The 21,729-nt window shown below is 50.0% G+C and overlaps 2 protein-coding genes across 5 annotated transcripts; one reads left to right on the forward strand and one right to left on the reverse strand.

Moving 5' to 3' along the window:
* Positions 1 to 1,297: 1,297 nt before the first annotated feature.
* On the forward strand, positions 1,298 to 3,898 carry Gast (gastrin). Of its 2 annotated transcripts, none has more exons than XM_031352784.1 (3): positions 1,298 to 1,580; positions 3,150 to 3,356; positions 3,471 to 3,898. In XM_031352784.1, the coding sequence occupies exons 2-3, from the start codon at positions 3,155 to 3,157 to the stop codon at positions 3,572 to 3,574; spliced, it is 306 nt and encodes a 101-aa protein (XP_031208644.1). In that variant the 5' UTR covers positions 1,298 to 1,580; positions 3,150 to 3,154; the 3' UTR covers positions 3,575 to 3,898. The 2 variants fall into 2 exon arrangements, with proteins under 2 accessions (XP_031208644.1, XP_031208645.1); XM_031352785.1 differs by lacking the exon at positions 1,298 to 1,580 and adding an exon at positions 2,493 to 2,621.
* A 9,077-nt stretch (positions 3,899 to 12,975) lies between these two features.
* Hap1 (huntingtin associated protein 1) lies at positions 12,976 to 21,700 on the reverse strand. Of its 3 annotated transcripts, XR_004113532.1 has the most exons (13): positions 20,996 to 21,700; positions 19,980 to 20,056; positions 19,529 to 19,645; positions 19,245 to 19,429; positions 18,974 to 19,073; positions 18,824 to 18,890; positions 17,429 to 17,559; positions 17,052 to 17,114; positions 16,631 to 16,768; positions 16,420 to 16,511; positions 14,837 to 15,219; positions 14,236 to 14,446; positions 12,976 to 14,063 (listed from the first exon to the last, which is right to left on the reverse strand). XR_004113532.1 is itself a non-coding variant. In XM_031353611.1 (12 exons), exons 1-12 carry the CDS (start codon positions 21,381 to 21,383, stop codon positions 14,289 to 14,291), a joined length of 1,899 nt encoding a protein of 632 aa, XP_031209471.1. In that variant the 5' UTR covers positions 21,384 to 21,700; the 3' UTR covers positions 12,976 to 14,288. The 3 variants fall into 3 exon arrangements, 2 of the variants coding, with proteins under 2 accessions (XP_031209471.1, XP_031209472.1); XM_031353611.1 differs by having other exon boundaries at positions 12,976 to 14,446; XM_031353612.1 differs by having other exon boundaries at positions 12,976 to 14,446; positions 16,631 to 16,765; positions 20,996 to 21,698.
* Positions 21,701 to 21,729: the final 29 nt, after the last annotated feature.

Genomic DNA, 21,729 nt, shown 5'->3' on the forward strand with positions numbered 1-21,729 from the left:
TTTATAATAATTGCCATCCTAGCTTGGGGAAGAACAGCCAGCGGGCATAACCTGATCCACAGGCAGAAATCAACCTAGCTCTCTGAAAAGCTTGTAATTTCCTGTTACCATAGCAACACCAGCCTCTCCACCACCCCCCTGACATGAGAAGAGCTGCTCTCACCCTGTCCTTCCTCCCAAGCTCTTCCAATACCTTCTATCTCTGAGATTTTTTGTGATTCAATTAATTACTGTCAATGCCTGTACTGCATTTTTGCCTCTTCTTCTTCTTCTTCTTCTTCTTCTTCTTCTTCTTCTTCTTCTTCTTCTTCTTCTTCTTCTTCTTCTTTTTCTTATTTCCTCTGCTGAGTCACCGTGTCCTGCTCTGGATTAGAGTGGTTATTCACTAGAACATTTGGGTGCTGGTTGCCATGGTCACAGTGCAGCCTGCATCCTTCATCACCTGTTAATTCTCAGCAGGGCTGGCTGCGAGCGTGGGTACCACTGCCCTTATACAAGACCCAAGGGATATCAAAGCTCCTCGAGACAGGAAGAGGGGCCCAGTGACGCATAAGTGAGAGCAAATGTCTCATCTCAGTTATGAAAAAATAAAAAATAAAAAAAAAACAGCCTAGAGATTGTTCTAACCTTGCAAACCACATTCAGGCAGGAGTTTATCAAATAAACCAAGGAATGTATCTTTTTTTTTTTCTTTCCTGATTCCTCTTTGGAAAAAAATGCCTTTGTTCACAAACCATTTTAAGATGTCATTTTTTGTTGTACAGTTATGAATTCTTTATGCAAATCACAACCTACCCCTGAAAGCAAAATGGAAGAATCTTGAAACACAAGGCCCTCAAGGAGCTGGATCCGTCTGGGTAGGGGGCTGACAAGATGTCTGATTAGGCGCAAACCCAGGGGGAGGGTACAAGAGTGTTGGGCAGATCCAGCCCAACAGAGAGGGCATAGACAGGAGATGCTGAGGGTTTCCCATGGTAACCGAAGCATAAAAGGGTTCCAAGGCAACCAACATGACAGTCTCAACAGAAAGAGCAAGCCCATCAGCCCATGGCCCATTGCTCCTGATAACTACAACATATCCTGTTTGCAAAGCCCAATGGAGGGGACAGGGATCAATAGGTCACGCTACATGCACGCACTACCTGTCCATCAACCATCTGAATCTTAAGTCATTTGGTTCCCAATCATTCTTCCTCTTCCCTCTCATCTCTGCCCCTCCCCATGGGATGCTGTCCAATAGAGGACTAGGAAGCCTGTGGCCCAAGGGGTAACAGTAAAATGAGCTGCTCTGGAACCCAGGGAGTCTGTCTCCTGTCTGTACCCTCCATTTCAGCCCTTCCCTTTCCTCATTTCCCCATTTGAATGAATAACTAATTGATCGACTGCTCAGTGACAGGGTGGGGCAGAGTGACAGGTTGTACCTACACCCCACGCCTATTTCTCTTGCTGTGGGGAGTCTGGCCTCACCTGAAAGGAAGATTTAGGAGGAACCTCGAGGGCTTTATAAGGCAAGCCTGGAGCAGAATGCAGAGCAGAGCTGACCCAGTGCCACCACAGCCAACCATTCCCCAGCTCTGCGGGTGAGAAACTGGGAAGGGAAGGGAAGGGAAGGGAAGGGAAGGGAAGGGAAGGGAAGGGAAGGGAAGGGAAGGGAAGAGAAGACAACAGGGACAAGAATTGACAAGCCCCCTTTCTATAGAGGCTCCAGGCCATGGTGTCTCCAGAGATGGGGCCACCTTGCTTAGCCTAGAGTAGAACTCAGTCTCAAAGGCCACACTATTGTCCCTGATTCCCACCTGCCTTTCTGCTTCACTTAGGGCCCAGCCATGATCCTGGGGCTCCTGCCAGCCAGGGAGGTGAGCAAGTGAGGGCTTGTCCCCCATTGCTAAGATGAGAAAACCTAGGCCCAGTCTCAGTGCTGCTTATTACTAGACTTTAATAGGCAGCACTAAGACTGGAACCCACAGCTCTGGATCCCATCTCAAGCCCTTTCCTAGGCCAGTGCTACCTAAAAGAACGTTCTGAGATAACGAGAATGCTTTAAATTCACACTTTCCTATATAGCAGCCTTTAGTCACATGGGTACTTATCATCTGGCTAGTTCAAAGGTAGAAAAATTATATAGCAATTCATCCAAATTTAAGGAGACACAAATAGCTATTGACTGCCATATTCATCAAGCTGTATGCCTCATATTGGACAGAATGGCTCTCCATAGCAGTGATTTTTCCCCCTTTTCATTCATTCTTTCTTTTTGGTCGGATATCACTCTAGCCCAGGTTTGCCTAGCACTCACAGAGCCTGAAATTTGATTCACCCTCCTGCTTGGCTGCAAATGACGGGCTTAATTTATTTTCCTTCACTGCATAAGTACAGTTGCAAGCTGTTCATCAGCTAAGTACAGCGGAGCCTCTCCTCCAAGGTTGCCTAGCAACCATGAGGCCCAGCCCCTGATGGGCATGCTGGTGGTCTCCAAGTGGCAGTGTATGATCTATAACACCCTTCAGTGTGCATGCGTCTTTGTTTTTGCTATTCAGATTTTTACTTTAAGCTCTAAGAGTCACCTAAGAGTCACTGGGCCTAGCTTCATCTAGGAGCAGTCTGGAAAACACTGTTCAATGGTCATTGAGGGTTTTTTGCATTTGAAATTGTGTATGTGTGCATGCACACACACATTTGGGTGGCAATGCCAGTGCCCATATGGACATCAGAGGAATTCTATTGCTTTATACCTTATTGCATGGAAACCGGGTCTCTCTCTCTCTCTCTCTCTCTCTCTCTCTCTCCCCTCTCCCTCCCTCTCTCCATCACTCTTCCTCCCTATCTCCCATTCTCTCCCTCTCTCTCTCCTTCTCCCTCTCTCTCTCTCCTCTCCCTCCCTCTCTCAATCACTCTTCCTCCCTATCTCCCATTCTCTCCCTCTCCCTCTCCTTCTCCCTCTCTCTCTCCTCTCCCTCCCTCTCTCCATCGCTCTTCCTCCCTATCTCCCAGTCTCTCCCTCTCCCTCTCCTTCTCCCTCTCCCTCTTCCCTTCTATTTCCCTCTCTCTCTTTCTGTAGCCAGGCAGCTTAGAGCTCATCTGGTCTAGACCTTTACCTCTGGGACTATGGAATAGCCCCATCTTGAAACCCAGCTCTCTTCCCTTCTCAGACACGATGTCTCGACTATGTGTGTGCATGCTGGTCTTAGTGCTGGCTCTAGCTACCCTCGCTGAAGCTTCTTGGAAGCCCCACTCCCAGCTACAGGATGCATCCTCTGGACCAGGGACCCATGGGGGCCTGGAACAGCACCAGCTGGGACCAGCCTCTCACCATCGAAGGCAGCTGGGGCCCCAGGGTCCTCAACACTTCATAGCAGGTAGTAGTAGCTGCTGGCCCAGCCAGATTTGACCATGGTTCCCCTATACTGACCCCACCGTTCCTTGAGACTCAGCCTTCTTCTCTCTGTTCTTACCTCCTGTCATCTCCTCAGACCTGTCCAAGAAGCAGAGGCCACGAATGGAGGAAGAAGAAGAGGCCTATGGATGGATGGACTTTGGCCGCCGCAGCGCTGAGGAAGAAGATCAATATAACTAGCAACACTCTTCCAGAACCCAACCATCTCCAGCCACCCCCAGCTCAGTCCTTACAAACATATTAAAAATAAACTAGCTTCCAATGTATCCCTGAGTCACGTCATGGGCTTGAGTGGAGAGGGGTTGAGGCAGGAGGGAGAGCTGAGTATACACCTTAGAGGCAGACCTGAGAGTAGCCCTGATCAAGAATCTACCTGGCTGTGCCTGGATTGACAGAGCTTAAGCAGTTAAGCTTACTGCTCTTTCAGAGGATTCTGGTTCCGTTCCCACCACCCATACTGGGTGGCTCACAGCTGCCTATAAGTTCAGTTAGAGGGAATCCAACTTTCTTCTCACCTCCTTGGATGTCTGCACTCACATGCACCTAGACACATATCGTGTGTGTGTGTGTGTGTGTGTGTGTGTGTGTGTGTGTGCGTGTGTGTATGTGTGTAGATGCAGATATATATATGTCAAAATGTGTCACTATTGGAAGGTTTAAACCTCCCAAGACTGCCCATCCCATTTACCATGAGGCCACGACTCCTTTCTAAAGCCCTGTGCTAGCTCAGCTGCCTTCCTCCAGCCCTGGGGACTCTAGTCTTTTCCTTCCCCTTCCTTCTTCACACAGACACATCATGCTCTTTCCTGCTCCTTTGTCCTTGGTGTTTCCAGCTCGTGGGATGTTCATCTCTCTGCCCAAACATGGCAGGTTCCCCTTCCTTCTTGAGGTGCCCCTGGCAGACATGCCCTTTCTGTTTCTCGTCCTTCAAATAAATTTCATGTGTGTAGTTGGTTTCTTGCCCGCTCACATCTGCCTTCTCATCCAGATGGAAAACTAAGCATGGGATGGGTGCTGTGCTGGCTGATTGTGTGTGTCAACTGACACAAGCTGGAGTTATCACAGAGAAAGGAGCTTCTCTTGAGAAAATGCCTCCAGGAGATCCAGCTGTAAGGCATTGTCTCAATTAGTGATCAAGAGGGGAGGGCTCAGCCCATTGTGCGTGATGCCATCCCTGGGCTGGTAGTCCTGGGTTCTATAAGAAAGCAAGCTGAGGAGAAAACCAGGGGAAAGCAATCCAGTAAGCAGCACCTCTCCATGGTCTCTGCGTCAGCTCCTGCCTCCAAGTTCCTGTCCTGTGAGAGTTCCAGTCCTGACTTCCTTTGGTGATAAACAGCAATGTGGATGTGTAAGCTGAATAAATCCTTTCCTTCCCAACTTGCTTCTTGGTCATGATGTTTTGTTCAGGAATAGAAACCCTGACTAAGACAGGTAAGGTACCCAGAGGATAGGAGTGCTTACTGCCCTTTCAGAGGAACCAGACTATAGACCATTGTTTTGACCAAACTGGACAGAGATGAGTTGAAAGATCCGTTTCAGTGCTTCCCACCCCTTGAACAGACTCTGAGGCATGTCCTACTGTCTCCCAGACTTCCCCAGCAGGGCTCTTCAGTTTCCACAGCAATAACTGGTTCAAGTGATATTCTCTATTGGCTTCCTCTCCCCTTCCAAATCTCAAATCCCCATACTCCTATTGGGCTTCCTGTGGTTCTTGGGGACCACCCTCAGATAAAATGCCTGTAATACTAGCTTCAAAGCAACACAATGGGCTGGAAACAAGAACCCAAGCGAGTCTCCTCTACTAAAGTCCCTGGGGAAAGAGAGGGAGAGGAGCTGTGAAACTTCAGGAGGGCTAGCTTGGAGCTGCCAGCCTTCTCTAAACCCTCCCAGCTAGAAGATCCTCTACCCTGCTAGAGGTGAGCAGGCTCCCTTGCACTGGAGACCTTGGGAAGTCCTCCCAAAGGCAGACTCTTCAGAAGAGGATGTCTCCACAAGGTCTGAGCCTGCCTCCTTCAGGGCTTCTAAACCAGAAACTAAGACCAAACCCGAGTGTGTGGGGAAGCACAGTCCTGGATAAGGGAGTAAGGCCTCCTGACTTCAAAATCTGGCAGTATCTGAGTAAACTAGAGAGATGCACCAGTAGGTGGATTTCTGAGGCTGTAGACCTAAGCAAGCAGAGCAGATGAGGGCTCAAGATCCGGGCAGCATCTTCATGTGACTTGAGATTCCATCTTTGCAAGGATGCCTGGAGCCAGTACTCACGTCTTCCATGAGCAAGCTTCTTGCAGCTTGTACAAAACAGTGCTGTAGAGGAACTCCACTGAAGATATCAAATTGTCTCCGTGAAGTTTTAGGAAGGGGTCGAAAGGCTCAGAGGTGGGCACGATAAAAGAGAATTACTGTGTGAGTCAAAGGGAATCCACCAGGGTGTGGAGTGCTCTGCTAGGAACATAGAAGTGCTATGGAGAGGGAAGTGAAGCACCTCTGAGAAGCTGTCCCCTCTTGGTTTGCCTTAACAAAGCACCACACAGGATGCCTGAAAGCCCATGTACTGTCCCAAAGGTCTGGAGAACCGTAGGTCTGAGACCCACATGTTGGAAGAGTTGGTTCCATCTAACAGTGGTGAGGGAGAACCTGTCTTTCTGCCAATGTCTGATGGCTTGCTGGCAGCCTTTGGCAATGTTCAGCTTCTGAGTCTCTACCGTTATCCATATATAGTGTTCTCTCTCTCTCTCCTCTCTCGAGTGTGTGTGTGTGTGTGTGTGTGTGTGTGTGTGTGTGTGTAGTGTTTGTTAATGTTTACTAAGGATACCAGTCACACAGATTACAGTACACACCCTAATGACTTCATTGTAATTAATTACATCTGCATTGATCTTTGATCCTATATGATGATCAATGACTGGAGAGTGCTGCCGGGCAGTGGTGGCGCACGCCTTTAATCCCAGTACTTGGGAGGAGAGGCAGGCGGATTTCTGAGTTCGAGGCCAGCCTGGTCTACAGAGTGAGTTCCAGGGCAGCCAGGGCTACACAGAGAAACCCTGTATCGTAAAAACAAAAACAAAACAAAACAAAATAACAAAAAAGCCCCATTCTGAGCTACTGGGGATTAGATCTGCACAGAAATTGGAGAGGAGTTACTGGGCATGGTGGCTCACACCTGCAATCTCAACACTCCAGAACAAGAGGCAGGAAAATTGCCCTTAATTCAAGACCAGCCTAGGCTATAGAGTAAGACCTTCTCAACACATAAGAGTACAGACTGTTCTTCCAGAGAACCTGGGTTCGATTCCCAAGACCCACATCCTGGCTCATAACTATCTGTAACTGCAGTTCCAGGGGATCTAACACTCTCTTCTGATTTCTGGTGGCACCACTCATGTACATGGTATCCTTACATGTGTATAGATCAAACCCTCATACATATAAAATACATTAAAAAATCTTCGAAGATCTAGGCCATGGTTAATGGAGGAGCTGCTATTACAGACCTGGCCTAGCTGGTGCTGTAGGGATGGCAAGAGTACCAAATTGGATATGAAGCAATAGTATTCCCATCTCCAGCAAGGTAGACTTTATTGTCAGAGAAAAGCTAAACCAAAGGAGGCAAGCAGGGGTTCCTCACTGCAGGCTTGACTGGGGCAGCTTCTACTATGGCAATTCAATAAACCAGAGATGAAGAGCAGAGGAGCCAAAGGCTGATGCCAGCTGCTGAAATGGAAAACCGTAATCCTTTGCCTGGCTTCCAAATCCACTTGAGTTTCCAAAACAGCCATTGATCAGGGTGGGTGCATACTGGGGAAAGAGCCCCATGTAGGGTTCACAAGCTAAGCTATTGAACACAGGGCCTGAGCCAACACTCACCCCAAAGACCCAGAAGGCCATGGTGTCAGAGTTAGAGAGGCGGCACAGAGAAGCCTGTGGAGCCCCACACAAGTGTCTCACCACACGTGCAGTGAGTCCTTAGGCAGACCTTATAATTTCTTAGTCTAGGAATGTATAATTTGGATAAATAAACATGAGGGCTGGCAGAGCCTCCATCTTAATTCCCTGGGGTGAGGAATAAGAATCATTATGGTGGGAAGTGCGAGCCCCTGAAGTCACCCTATTGCTCACAATATCACACGTCATGTGAAATAGCAGAGATTCATTCTTTTTTATTTATTTTTTTATTTCATTTTATTTATTTATTTTTTTATTAGAGACTCATTCTTAAAGACTTAAAGGAAGTCCAGTGTTGGTGTTGGTGGGAGACAGAGGCACACGCGAATCTCTGAGTTCAAGGTCAGCCTGGTCTACAAAGCAAGTTCCAGTACAGCCAGGGCTACACAGAGAAACCCTGTCTTGAAAAGCAAAACAAAACAAAGCAAAATGACTTAAGAGAGACAGAAGTGAAGTGCCCTACTATACAGCCCAGGCCTGGGTCCTGGGAACTACCGCAAACATCAGCAAAAGCAGTCCAGAATACAGAAAGACATGCTGACATCACTAGAGCATCACAACCTCTGATACATGCCGGCTTATGAAATGCTTTTTCCATCTGCTGGGAAAAGGGATCAGGAAGAGTTCTCCTCCAGCCACAACAGACCACAGTACACGTTCAAACAGGACATGTTTCAAACCAGTGTCAAAGTACTTGTGGTAGACAGGGACGTCAGACTGTCTGCACAATCCTGAGAGGAGACATACAGGGAAAGACGTGCCCCTACACCTGCTAAGCTCTTTCTTATAGGGCGAAATAGAAAATAGTTTAGGCTTAGCAAGCTAAGAGACAAAAAGTCAAGGGAGGAAGGGAGATTCTCAGATATCTAAGAATTCGACAGTCACTGATGGCAGGTGTCTCTAATCACAGCAGTTGGTAAATTGTGAGGGTTGAAAGTTCAAGGTCAGCCTGGGGGCTTCCTGGTAGCTACACCCTAGGCTCTTTGTTTTCTTTTTCTTCCTCTCTCTCTCTCTCTCTCTCTCTCTCTCTCTCTCTCTCTCTCTCTCTCTCTCTTTTTGAGACAGGGTCGAACTCTGTAGCCAACTAAGTAGACCAGGTTAGCCTCAAACTCAAGATGATCCTCCAACCCCATCCTCCCGAGTGCTGTAATTCTAGCAGGATAGGCATGGACCACCACATTTGACTGTAAGAACAGTTCATAAAGCCAGGAATTCTAGTGCCTGCAAGATGGCATCAGAAGAATGAGGAGTTCAGAACCACCACTGTTACATAATGAGTTCAATGTCAAATGAGGTCCTAACGCAAAAGGAAAAGCTGAGTAGGCTGGGAGATGGCTCTGAAGTTAAGAGCACTGGCTCTTAACTGGTTCTATTCCCAGCACCCACATGGAAGCTCATAACTGTCTGGAACTCTTGTTCCCAGGGATCCAATGACTTCTTCTGGTCTCTTCAGGGACCAGGCACATGCATTACACAAGCAAAATACAGTCTTAAAAGAAAAATAAGTCTTTTTGACATTTGTTTTATTTTTGTTTTTCAGGACAGGGTTTCTCTGTGTAGTAGCCCTGGCTGTTCTGAAACTTGCTCTCAACTTTTATATAGATATAGATATAGATATAGATATAGATATAGAGATAGAGATAGAGATAGAGATAGATATACACATATGTGTATATAGATAGATATATACACACATATACGTATATATGTATATGTATATATATACATACACATATATGTGTATACACACATATACACATGTATATATATACATATATGTACATATATATGTACATATATACATATATATACATATATATACATATATATATATATATATACACACACACATATATATATAGTTCACTCACTATTCTGGCCTGACAAGGCTGAGACAAGAACATGACATTGACAAGTCAATGTCAGCCTAGACTACATATCGAGACTCCATTCCCTAAAAAAGAAGGAAGTCAGAGACACAGACTTCTTGAGGAAGAGACAGGCGGATGGATTTAGAGAGGGAATACAGATCACACAGCTGTCTATGACCCACATCAGTGTACATCCAAGAGTGTTGCTGCAGAAAGCCACTGAACACTTTTCTGTGGATAGGATCTGAGGGAGAGCAGCCAGTTTCTATCAGCTCAATCATTGTGCCTTGGATCCATGGGTAGAGTGATCAAGGCCATGGTGGTAGTTATAGAGGTCATCATGGACCTGTAGTATAATGATTTCCTCAGAGTTGATATATCCCATCCTGGAGAGAAACAGAAGGCTTGGGATGTCAATGGGCAGTGGTGGCACACAGCTTTAATCCCAGCACTTGGGAGGCAGAGGCAGGAGAATCTTTGTGAGTTTGAGGCCAGCCTGGTCTACAGAGCAAGTTCCAGGACAGCCAGGGCTACATAAAGAAATCCTCTCTCAAAAAACAAACAAATAGAACTGGAAAGATGGATCAGTGATTAACAGTATTGGCTGTTCTTCTAGAGGTCCTGAGTTCAATTCCCATCAACCATATGGTGGCTCACAAATGGGATCCGATGCCCATTTCTGATGTGTGTGAAGACAGTGACAGTGTGCTCATATACATAAAATAAATAAGCAGGGCAGTGGTGGCACATGCTTTTAACCCCAGCACTTGGGAGGCAGAGGCAGGCAGATTTCTGAGTTCGAGGCCAGCCTGGTCTATAGAGTGAGTTCCAGGACAGCCAGGGTTATACAGAGAAACCCTGTCTCGAAAAACCAAAATAAATAAATAAATAAATAAATAAATAAATAAATAAATCTTTTAAAAAAAATAAAATAAAAAGCAAACAAGAAGACTTCGGAAGTAAACAACTGATAAGCCTCAGGAAGATCCTGGATCTGACCAGATGCACAAGGCCCCTCTAACCAGTAAGGACCTCTAAGAAGACACAGACCAGCTGAGGGTGGAAGCGGCTGTCCTGCTAAGCTGCCTGGAAGACAGCTCTGACCTGTTGAGCTGCCTCCAAGTTGTTCAGTGAATTTCAGGGTTCCAGTTCTCATGAGTCATCATCATACCTGGGTGGGTTTTCAGTCCTCCTGCTCCTATAAGTAGCCCCTAACCTAAACTCTTGTAAATAACCCCCATAAGCCCATGGGTTCACCAAATTGGACTTTAGTGGTATTGTCACTTTGCCCCTTGTCTGGAATTGTGTCACATTTTTCCTTAGGAAAAGTTAGCTGGAGTGGGGCAATATAGCTTAGTCCTCAGAGTGCTTATCTAATATGCACAGAGCCCTGGCTTCAGTCCCCACCAACCCATAAAATGGACATAGTGGTGTACACTTATAATCCCATCACTGGGAAGATAGAGGCAGGAGGATCAAAAGTTGAAAGTCATACTTGACTATATATGGAGTTTGAGCCTAGCCTGACTGTTCAAAAAAAAATTAAATAAAAATAAAAGTACAATGTTGAGAACAAGCAAAAGAAACTTATTCTAAGTACTACCATTTCATTTTCAGAAATTAAATTCAAGGTCTCAGGCCCTAGGGAAGCCAGGGACTTCCCTATAGCTGAACAGCTTCTGTTATTAACAGTTGTCTGAGTCCAGACATCTCAGAGGCAACTTCTCCATCTTGTTGGCAGGGTCAAACAAGTTCATGTTCCCAGGCCTAGGAACAGATGCCTGTCTCACTTCTCCAAATGTTTTGTCTGTTAGCCAGTAAAGAATATAGAAATTGCTGTTATCTAAACTGACACGCGTAAGTTATAATAATATATAACCAATTGCCTGTTCTGCCCTAGTTAACTACATGCAGCTCACTCACTCCTTTGTCCCCTTATCACTCTGAGCTCCACACATAACGTCTAGGAGAATGCATTAAGGACCTTGAAGCCAGCCGGGCGGTGGTGGCACATGCCTTTAATCCCAGCACTTGGGAGGCAGAGGCAGGTGGATTTCTAAGTTCGAGGCCAGTCTGGTCTACAGAGTGAGTTCCAGGACACCCAGGGCTACACAGAGAAACCCTGTCTCGAAAAAACAAAAACAAAAAAACAAACCAAAACAACAACAACAAAAAAGGGACCTTGAAGTCAGGCTTCCTGGATGCGCCCCAGACTCCAACAAGTACTGCCTTGCTTAACCCATATTGTCAAAACACAATTGGATAACCCTGCAGCTCTCCCCAATTTCCCCCACTGGCTTTGTGTTCCCATTCTTTAAAAATGCAATGCAGCTTCCCCTCTGGGATACAGTTCAGATCCTCAGCTGGCCACCTCCCTGAACGCTCAGAAAATAAAGCTCTCATTTTTTTGTTTGTTTTTTTGCTTTTTTCAAGACAGGGTTTCTCTGTATATCCCTGGCTGTCCTGGAACTCACTCTGTAGACCAGGCTGGCCTCGAACTCAGAAATCTGCCTGCCTCTGCCTCCCAAGTGCTGGGATTAAAGGCATACGCCACCTCTGCCCAGCTCAAAGCTCTCATTTTTAAGCTTCCATATCTGAAGTGAGTTTTCTTGGCTTCTACCCTGAACCCAACCACAGGACTAGGGGGTGTATCTCCATGGTTAGGCTCTTTGTAAGCATGTGTGAGGCTCTGGGTCTATCCTAGCACCACAGCTGCTTCTTGGCCATGTTCGAGTCCTCCTATCTACAGGCCAAAGAAAAAGTTAGTGACTATCAGAGGTTACTGAAGTGGAAATTCCTGGTATCTTTGGAAACTCAGTTGCGTCATGGGATGTTTTCCTGGAAGCTGTCTTGCGAGAGGGTGTTTTGCTGAAACAGACACATGAGAGGATGTCTGGCTGAAGCAGATACTTGCGAGGGTTTGAGATGTTTGGAAGTGTGTAAGTAGACCTGCACAGATAATGAAAGGATGCTCTTGCAATGTTTCACTGGTCTTTGCTGGTCTTCATTTCCTAGAGAGTAGATTATCATGTTCTAAAGATGAAGAATCATCCCCCAGAGGCTCATCAGTTAAAAGTTCAGTGTAGCTGGAGGACCATTGAGCCTCCCTGCTTCAAACCTCTCTACATTAGCTTCCTGTTTCTTAGCCACTCCCTAAGACTATTTCCTGGGGTGTCTCCAAGATGACCTACTTATTCCAGGTTTAGGGGGTTTGACCTAAGCCAGATGGCAACTCCCCCCGCCCCCCAACACACACACACACTTCATCTGTTTAACTAGAGCACAGACATAGAGACCTCTTGGCAGATAGGTTCAGGAAAGACAGCCTTGTTAAGCTTCAAAGACCTGGCTGGGTTCAAACTCAGTACCACCACCAGCTCCTAGACCCCTGGATCACTGAACCAGTCTGAGTCTCCATTTTACCACCTTCAAATGCACAGAGCATCAGCTGGCACCTCCGAGTCATGGGTCACAGGCATTTATACTTAATGCAAAGTCATTGGCATGTCATCCAATATCAATCTATCTTCTCTCTGCAGCTCTGTTCCCAAACAGTACACATACACACACACTCACACATACACACACACTCATATACATGCTCACGCACACTCATACACACGCTCACGCACACTCATACACATGCTCACACACACTCATACACATGCTCCACACACACACACACTCATACGCATGCGCACACATACACACACACACACACACACACACACACACACATCACCCTAAGGAATGCAACTGAGTCAGGGCAGATATCTCACAAGTTCTTTATTTCCCACGTTGGCACACACATCAGTACAAAGGCTACAAGACTATGAAGTGCTGCAGAAGCAGGGCAGGCGCTGAGGCCACAGCTCTGTGCGAGCACAGATGCGGAAAAGGGTAGAACTCTAGAAGGAAACTCACAGGCCACAGGAGACAGAGACAGCACTGGGCAGAGGGACACAACCCTCACTCAGATACACTGTACGATACACACAGTAGTAGAAATGGAGAAGGGTAAAGGAACAGCGCAAAGGACCAGGTTCCAAAAGCCAACCAGGACTGGGGAAGTCCCTTTAATGTGAGAGGTTCAAGAGATAGAGAGGATTCCCCCAGTAACTGCCTACCCTGGGGACATGCCCACTCACACCCATCTCAGAGCTGGGTCTGGGAGCCAGCCAATCTGCCCACAGGTTGCTTCCACCCTTGGGCTCCAGCAGCCAGAGCTTTGGCCCCAGTTTCAGAATGAGGGACCTGGGTTCTTTCAGCCTGTCCTACAAGAGGAGGAAGGACAGACACTGGGGTGGGGGTGGGGTTAATCTATTTCAGAGAAAAGGAGGGGTGGGACTTGGCTAGGCAGCAGAAGGAGGGGTCTCAAGCTGTCTGTGGGGCTTCTTCAGGCTGCTGGGAAAACAGCAAAGCCAGGAAGAGAAGGGGATGGATGTGAACCAGGAGCCAGACCACCCTCAAACCCAGTCGGCCCTGTCAGAAGAAAACCACGACCGGCCCTTACTCAGGTCTCCCGTGGTCTCAGCTTTACAACCTTCAAGATCTTACTGGGCTGCAGCCAGTGATGTTCCACCCACTGGTGCCAAAAAAAGGGAGGGGAAGGGGGGCATCAGAACGACTGAAGGAGGCTGCCAAAACTTCAGGTGGAGCGCAAGGATGGGAGCAGGAGGTGTGGACAGCAGTGAGACCAGGCCAGGGGTTCAGTACTCATAGACACCAGCTCAGATCTGCTCCTAGCTGTATGACCTTGGCCAAGTCATCTCAGATCTCTGAACTTCAGGTTCCTCTTCTAATAAATGGTGCACAATCACATCTACCCACCCACAGGGCCATGAAGACGAAAGGAGCTAACACAAAAAAAGATCCAATGCTAAATCATCCGATTTCATGGACAGCTCCTCACTGGGAGAGCCTGAAGGGCCTGCCCTCAGAGCACGTAACTCCCCAAAGCTGGGGTTTCTAGAGAGTCAGAGGAGACCCTGGCCCACCCCTACCACCCTGCAGGAGCCCCACACTCACCCGGGGGAATAGTCCAACTGTGGCCCTTGCTGGCAGAGGCCTTCGATCCAGGCCTAGGTGGCCCCAGAAGGCCCCTCTTCCTCCCTGGCACTGGGAGAGTGAGTGGCCCTGTCCTCCTCCAGCCTCTGAGAGTCCTGGGTCTGCACTCTGGGCTGCTCCTGCTCCACGGTCCCGCCCCCCATGTTTGTTTGCTGCTGAGGGGTTGGGGAGTCTTGGGGGGGGGGTAGAGGAATTAGGGATGAGGGATAGGGCAGAGATAGAAAGTTGAGGTACAAAAGGGTGTATAGCCCAACCCTGATTCCCAGTTCAGCCCCCCTCCCACCCCAGGAAGAAGGTGGTTGGACAGCTGGATGTGTAAGCAAATTTTGCATAAATAAACATGGAGGCAGCCTTTCTAGCCTAGGGGGACTGGAGGCAACTATGTAAATAGTATGTAAATCGTATGCAACGTCCATGCAAATCAGCACACTGAGTGGGACCAAGTTGAGGTAAACAAGCACTTGGGCTATCTCACCTACTCTCACCTCTCATAGGGTTGATGATCTTGATGACCGAAAGCTTGTCCCACTGGCAGGAGGGTGTCCTCTGCGGGAACACTCACCTTTCGGGACCACCTTCTGCTTCTGCTGCCGCTTAGAATGGGCGTCCTGCCAGTTGGACAGTTGTTGGAGGACGTACTTCATGTCCAGGTGTGAAGGGCCCAGGCCACTGGCCTCCAGGGCAGAGACCACCACATTCATCCTTGTAGCCTCGTCCACCTCCGGTTCCACCTCCTCCCAGGCCTCGGTCTCCTCAGATGCCTGCTCTGCCTCTTCTGCCAGCCCATCCTCAGCCGTCCCCACCTCTTCTATGGCCCCCAGCTCCTCCTCAGGAACCAGCTCCTCTGGAGCCTCAAAATCTTCAGGGGGCTTGAGATCTTGAGCCGGTGGGGGTGGCATCACCCTCTGTTCCTTCTTTCGCTCCTCCCTGCAGTGAGTGTCACGTCTAGGCAAGGAGACAGTGAGGTCTTTCCACACGTGCCACTCCAGGCACTTATTCCACAGACCCTGACAGTCCCCACCCCACCCCCCACAGCTGTCCCAGCTAGGAGTGAGGGGACAGAGAGTCATCTTCAAGGCTTCCAAACGCAGCCCAGGCCCCTAGTAGGAGGAATGAGGCTTATCAATACCGAAGGGGTTCCTTCTTCTCCACTTCCCACCCTCCAGTCTAGAGAAGAGCAACTGGGATATTTCATCCCAGAGCCGGTTGCCATAGGAATAAGTCCATTATAGGAAGGCTTAGATGGGTCAGATGACTTGCCCAAAGGGCACAAAGGAACCAAACTGGGATTGGGTCCCGGGTGTTCCTAACAGCTGGGCTCTTCACCTCTCAGATCATAGTCAGGTGAAGAAAATAAAAGTCTTGTCTCCATCCACATGGAATAGGTTAACAAACAGCCATGGGGGAGGCAAGATCTGAATGGAGAGGGCACAGCCATTCCCAAAACAACGAGCAAATGAGTATCCCCCAAGAACACAGATTTCTCAGAGTTTTCCAGTCACAGAACCAGCAACAAGTGGTTGTCTGGCTGCTGAAATGTGAAGAGAGATGACAGGGAGCCCTTAGTCGGGTCACCCCAGGTTTCATATCTCCCCCCACCAACCATCAGAGAACAGGACCTTGAGTGTACTGAGGAAGCTCAAACTGCAAGCTCCCTGGGGGCGTATTGAAAAGTCACAGGGAGCCAGGCATGGTGGCACCAGCCCTACGACGGCAGAGGCAGGCAGATCTCTAAGTTCGGGGCCAGAGCCTGGTCTACAGAGTGTGTTTCAGGACAGCCAGGGTTATACAGAGAAACCCTGTCTCAAAAAAAGAAGGAGGAGGAGAAGGAGGAGGAGGAGGAGGAGGAGGAGGAGGAGGAGGAGGAAGGAAGGAAGGAAGGAAGGAAGGAAGGAAGGAAGGAAGGAAGGAAGGAAGGAAGGAAGGAAAAGTCTCAGGTAGAAATGGCCAATCCCCATGCAGAGTCCACAGATCTAGGCAGGGTGAATGAGGTAGGATAAAGAGGCAGGAAGGATGCCAGGAAAAGCAATGGAGGTCAGAACATTAGGATCAACCATGCCCTACTCAGAGAGAAGGTAGTTGGCACTGGGTGGACCAAAGTGAGGATGGCTGAACTACACAAGCCTGAGGATCCCAATCACACACCTCTCCATGAAATACGCAGGGTCAGTGATGAACTTCCTCAGTGATGTTCGGAGCTCCTCAGCCAGTGTCTCTGGGAAACTCGGAAGTGCATCCTGCAGGAAAGAGGGGAGACATTCCACCCCCACACTCACAGAAAAAAAAAAATCTGAGGCCAGAAATCAGCCAGCAAGGCTGAAACACAGGGCACACCGAGGTAAAAGAGCACCCTCACCAGAGGCACACTGTATCCATAGTGGGTGACAGAGCCTGTAGGCATTGAGGAGCGCTGACGATGGCTCTTCCCATCCTCCTGGCGTTCACGAGGCCTGCTCCCATAATCCTGCATGTAGGAGCCAGCTCGCAGGTTCTGCTAGGATCAGGGGTATCCAGTCAGGCACTCTGCTTGCTCTTGCTTTAGGCACAGGCAAAGACCCCAGCTCCAGACCCAAACAGTGAGATTCTGGGTGATCCTGGACAAGATCCTGATCTCTACCCTATTCAGGCCTCAAATGAGCTAATATCTGCTGGGCCATGGGCCAGTCAGGGTGGCGGACAGTAAGGCTCTGCCTGCAAGTTGCCTGTCTTCCTTAGACAGCCAAATAATCCCCAGGGCCTGCTTTCCAGATCTGAGCCAGGGAATCTTAGAACCTCACCTCTGAGTGGATGCCTTTCTCTGAGGCCAGCTGCTGCTGCAGTTTCTCTGTCTGGGCTCCATACTGGAAGAAACCATGAAGTGTGAGAGCCCCCCCCCCCCCCCCCCCCCCCCCCCCCCCCCCAAGGCCTCCTACTCCTGTACCTCCCACCCCAACAGTCTTCCTTCATCAGAGTCTCTGGCAGTCCCTTTAGGAAGTCCCAAGGAATGGGAGTCATAAAGAGTGGGTCATGCAGTCGGGTTTAGGGAGTGTGTAGGATTCTCTCTGTGTGGACTTGGTTAGGGACGTGGCTGGGTAGGATGAATAGCTCTCCCATTATCTCTGCCAGCTCTGATGCCTACACAGGGAAGGGCTCTGGGCCTGGCAGAGCAGCTTACAGACTGACAGCGCTGTTGTAGCTTGGTGATCTCGGCCTGCAGCTGAGTGATCTCCTTCTGCTGCCTCTCATAGCCTTCCAGCCTCAGCACCAGCACCTCCGATAGCTCTGCCATCTGCTGGCTGGCTTCAGCTATAGGACAAGCACAGATCAGCCGAGGCTCTGGGTCTTGGTCCCGCCACCCCTCCGGGCTTTGGCATTCTCCCTCCAGGTCTTCTTTTTCCAAGAATCACTTATTTGCATGGAGCAGGGGCCTGGGGAATGTTTTGGTAAGACCTGATCCCTGTCCACACTGAGCTCCAGTACAGTAGACATAGGGGAACTCTCAATCCCAATAGTATAAGGCGTGATGGAGCCAGTGCCAGGGGAGGAGAAGAAGAAAGGTCTCACAGGTGGAGCATCTGACCAACTCAGTGCTGCAAAGCCTGGGAAGGACTCTGGAAGGAGCCACTGGCAATGTAAGCCCCACCACACAGAGAAGGAAGATGCACAGTATGGGCAGTGGGGGGTGGGGCGGGGCAGTGAGCAGGCACCAGATCACAGAGGTGAGGGGAGGAGTTGCAGTTATCCTTGGACCCATAGGAAGCCATTTTGGAACTTTTGTCACATTAGTAATGGAGCCAGATTTGGTTTCAGAAAACTCATCCTGGCTGTAGGAATAAAAAGGACCTGGATGGGCAGCGAGACCCCAGTGTTCATTATGAGGTGTCATGGGCTAAAAGACACTGAGACTTGCCAGCTGTGCCTTGCAGGGGAAGGAAGGACAGAGATAAGATACAGAAAGAGTATAAGCTAAATGCTATCCCTGCGAATCTGCATCTCAGCAGATAGGCTTGAGGCCCTCAGGGACTGACAAAGCCAAGTTGGTTGCTAGGCACAGGCCAGACCCAGTGTGTGACTGTGAACTTCCCCAGCCCTAAACACCCAGATTCTGGCAGTTCCTGCCTCCCTCCTCACTGTCCTCTCCCCCCTCCCAGCTTGCACTGTCCCAAAAAACAGATGGACTTTAATGACCTCTATGGCTCTAGGCTTTGCACAAAGCACTTCCCCAGCATGTGCTCTCCCCACCCATCCCTCTCTCTCCAGTCTTCAACACCTGACTACCCACCCCCACCCCCAGTGCTGAGATTACAAGTGTGCATCATCATGCTCAACAATGGCGCTTCCTTCTCCTGACCCTCATAATAAACCCCGAGACGATGGGGAGCAGGCCCTGGTTATCAGTCCTCCTTCTAAAGATGAAGGAACAGAGAAGCCAAGGAATTTGTCTGTGCTAACACGGCTGGAAGTCTCAGAGCCAGGACCTCAGCTCAGAACTCCAGTCTCCAAACTCTGAGTTCTTCCTATCATCTCTTGGGACAGGGCCCTACTCCAAATTACAGTGTCTGTCACGTACAAAACTGCTCCACGCATTCCAGAATGAGCATCTGCTCTTCGTCTTCCAGGTTGTCAAGGTGGGAGGCCTGGAGGAAGGGAAAAAGGAAGAGGTAAAGGCTGTCACCATCCCCAAGGGCACGCCCTCCTGCTGCTGCTGCCCTATCCCCACCTCCTCTCGCAGGTGGTCATTCTCTTCCTCCAGCAGCCTCAGCTTCTTTTGCAGAGCTTCCAGCTGTGGGCAGCGGTGTACTGTCTCGGCCTTAGGGGGTCTGTCAAGGGTTGGGGACGATGAGAGTCAGACTGGAAGGGATGGAGGATCCCAGTCCCCAAGGCTTCCCCAGCAGTGACAATGTCAGCAGGCTAACTGCCCGTGCCCATTTACAAATGAGCAACTGAGGCTCAGAGAAGGGGTGATCCAGGCACAAAGGTCGAATACATACGGCTTAGGGGCCCCATAGGGATGGTCATGCTGCTGATCTTGATCCCTCTGTCCTTCTCGTTCCTCCTCTTCACCCTCTTCCTCTTCTTCCTCTTCTTCATCATCATCATCATCATCATCATCAGAGTCCGAGTAGAGCTGAAGGAGGTCATCTCGAAGGTTCACCTGTTTCCGGAGATGTAAAATCTAGGGCAGGAGAGAGAAGCCGGCAGAAAGATAAGCACAAAGGAGCGGAACAGGTGCTAGTTTGGGGGCACTCTCCTTGGTCCTTAGGAACCCAGATACCTCCTCCCTAGCTGAGCCCAGCATCATTTCCAGCTTATTGTTCTCCTCCATCAAGACGCTGTTCTGTTTCACCAGGGACTGGCCGATTCGAGCGGCTGTGTTCAGGTCCCGTTCTTTCTGCAAAAGAAGAGCCAACCATTCCAATTCCTCCCCAGTTTCTGGGACCACGGGAGGTAGAAACCAGGGCTAGGCCACAAGAAGAACGTTTCCAGTACCCAGTCGTCCAAGTACTAAACCAAAGACTATTAACCAACCCTAGGCTCCGACTCAGCTTCTCATCACGAGAAAAAAGATAAGGTCAGCCCAGATTGGTTCTCTAAAATCTACTTGCCTTCCAGGAACGGGGCCCTCAAGTTGACCCCCAGGCAAGCAGAAAATAGACAAAAGCCCTAAGTCCTGTAAGGGCAGAATTAAAAAGAGGGCTGGCCTGCGTGAGGAAGGCAGTACCCACCTCTTCCAGCAAATACAGCATCACTTTGATATCGTCTTCAGTGATCTTCTTGGTGGGTGGTGGATTAGGACACAGCGCTGCAGGAGGAAAGGCCCGAGAGCCGATCAGAGAAAGGAGCAGAGGCTGTCCACAACCCACTGTACCCTCACAACAAAGGTTGTGAGACTGTGCTCCATCTGGCCCTAACACCCTCTCCACAGCACCGTATCTCCTCACTCCTGCTTTCTCAGGAGGGACCTGGGTGCTGTAAGCGCAAAAACATCCTCCGGGCTCAGGAACTGGACTCCCAAGACCCCTGGGTCTCTGGGTCCCTCGAGGTAAGAAGTCAGGGGAAATTCTGGACTCATCATGCCTGATCCAATCGGCAGCTTAGCCAGCTCACTGGAGCCCCCTCGATCATATAAACCGATGCAGTCACCCATCCTAAACCTGTTACATGTGACAGGAGGGCCAAGTAGACTTCATCACCCAGAAGCGGGCGCCTGAACCTAAAATTGCCCCCGCCCAGAAGAGGAGGGACAGAAAGCCCAATGCCCCGCCTACTCCTCCCGCTTCATTCCAGCTTCGGAAAAGCGAGACCAAGATCCCTGCGGCCAAGTAGTGGTCAAAGGCTGCCCCCCCTCCACCCACCCACGCTGGCTGGTCCTGCGGGCTAGCGCAGGCTCAAAGCGCACCCAGTAGCTCACCCGCAGCCCCCGCCCCTCTGCTGGCACTGCGGTAGAAGGGGAGGGGGCACTGAGAGTGCGCAGATCTGCCACAGCAACAGGCGCGAAGAGGGGGGCGGGGAGCGCGAGAGAGCTCTGGACCTGACGCACCCACAATTATTGGGGAACCGGAAAGGGGGCGGGGGGAAAGATGGGGAAAGGGAAACCAAACAGGCACCGCAGGCATCGCGGGGGTGGTGGAAAGGTGGAACTGAGAGCCACGAGGGGGCGGGGCGCCTGAGACGGTGAGCCCCCTCCTACCTGGAGATACCCTAATAGTGCCCAGTGCGGGATCCCCGAGACTCAGTTTACCTTCCTGCAGCTCTCGAATAAACGCCGCGCGCTCAGGGCCGGACACGCCGGGCCTCCGGCCGATGTACGCGGCTGGTGTCTTCCAGATTCCCTCGGCCTTTCCAGTGCCCAGGCCAGTGGCCCGGGGACCGTAAGGCCCCTGGAATACGTAGCGGGTCCACGGTGCGTCTGAATTGCCAATGATCATGGACCGACAAAAGCTTCCTGTCTTGGTTCGGGATCCTGATTTCTGTCTGGATCCGGTTCCCTGCGTCGGAGCAGGTTTGGGCTCCGCCGAGGGCTCTGGAGCAGGACCCGCTGCAGGCTGGGTCGTGGGGGTGCCTGCTGCTGGGTCCCCCGACCCTGTCCCGTCTCCCGCACTGCTGGGCACCTGCTCCTTCGGGCGCATCTTGACTCCGCAGTCCGCTGCCGCAGCCGAGCCTTTATAACCTGTGCTCGGAGCGGGCGCCACTGGGCTGTACCACGCGTGGGTCTAGGGGTGACTGTTGATCAATTAGTGGTGCCGAGGACTCAGGATCATGCAAGAAAGCAGCCAGTGGTGACGGAATAGGAAGTAAATAGAAGAAGAAGAAAGAAAGAGATGAACCAGTGCCTCGCTCATTCCGTGAGATCGAGTTCACGGTGATGGATTTCTCTCCTCTTCCATCTCCTGAGAATGGTTCTGTCCAAAGCCGCGGCTTCCCTGGACTTGAGTAGAGGGACCCGTAGCTTCTTCTGCCTAGAAACAACCCCCC

This window comes from Mastomys coucha, unplaced genomic scaffold (genome assembly GCF_008632895.1).
Source record: "Mastomys coucha isolate ucsf_1 unplaced genomic scaffold, UCSF_Mcou_1 pScaffold5, whole genome shotgun sequence".
Classification (NCBI taxonomy): domain Eukaryota; kingdom Metazoa; phylum Chordata; class Mammalia; order Rodentia; family Muridae; genus Mastomys; species Mastomys coucha.

Bases quoted from the DNA above. Each gene is read 5' to 3' on its own strand.
- Hap1 (XM_031353611.1), bottom strand. From the start codon at position 21,383: ATGCGCCCGAAGGAGCAGGTGCCCAGCAGTGCGGGAGACGGGACAGGG. The intron at 19,430-19,528 runs GTATCTGGGTTC...CTCCTGCCCTAG, and splicing joins TGGGCTCAGCTAGGGAGGAG to ATTTTACATCTCCGGAAACA. The intron at 16,769-17,051 runs GTGAGGTTCTAA...CCCTGATCCTAG, and splicing joins AGAAAGGCATCCACTCAGAG to CAGAACCTGCGAGCTGGCTC.
- Gast (XM_031352784.1), top strand. From the start codon at position 3,155: ATGTCTCGACTATGTGTGTGCATGCTGGTCTTAGTGCTGGCTCTAGCT. The intron at 3,357-3,470 runs GTAGTAGTAGCT...TCATCTCCTCAG, and splicing joins TCCTCAACACTTCATAGCAG to ACCTGTCCAAGAAGCAGAGG.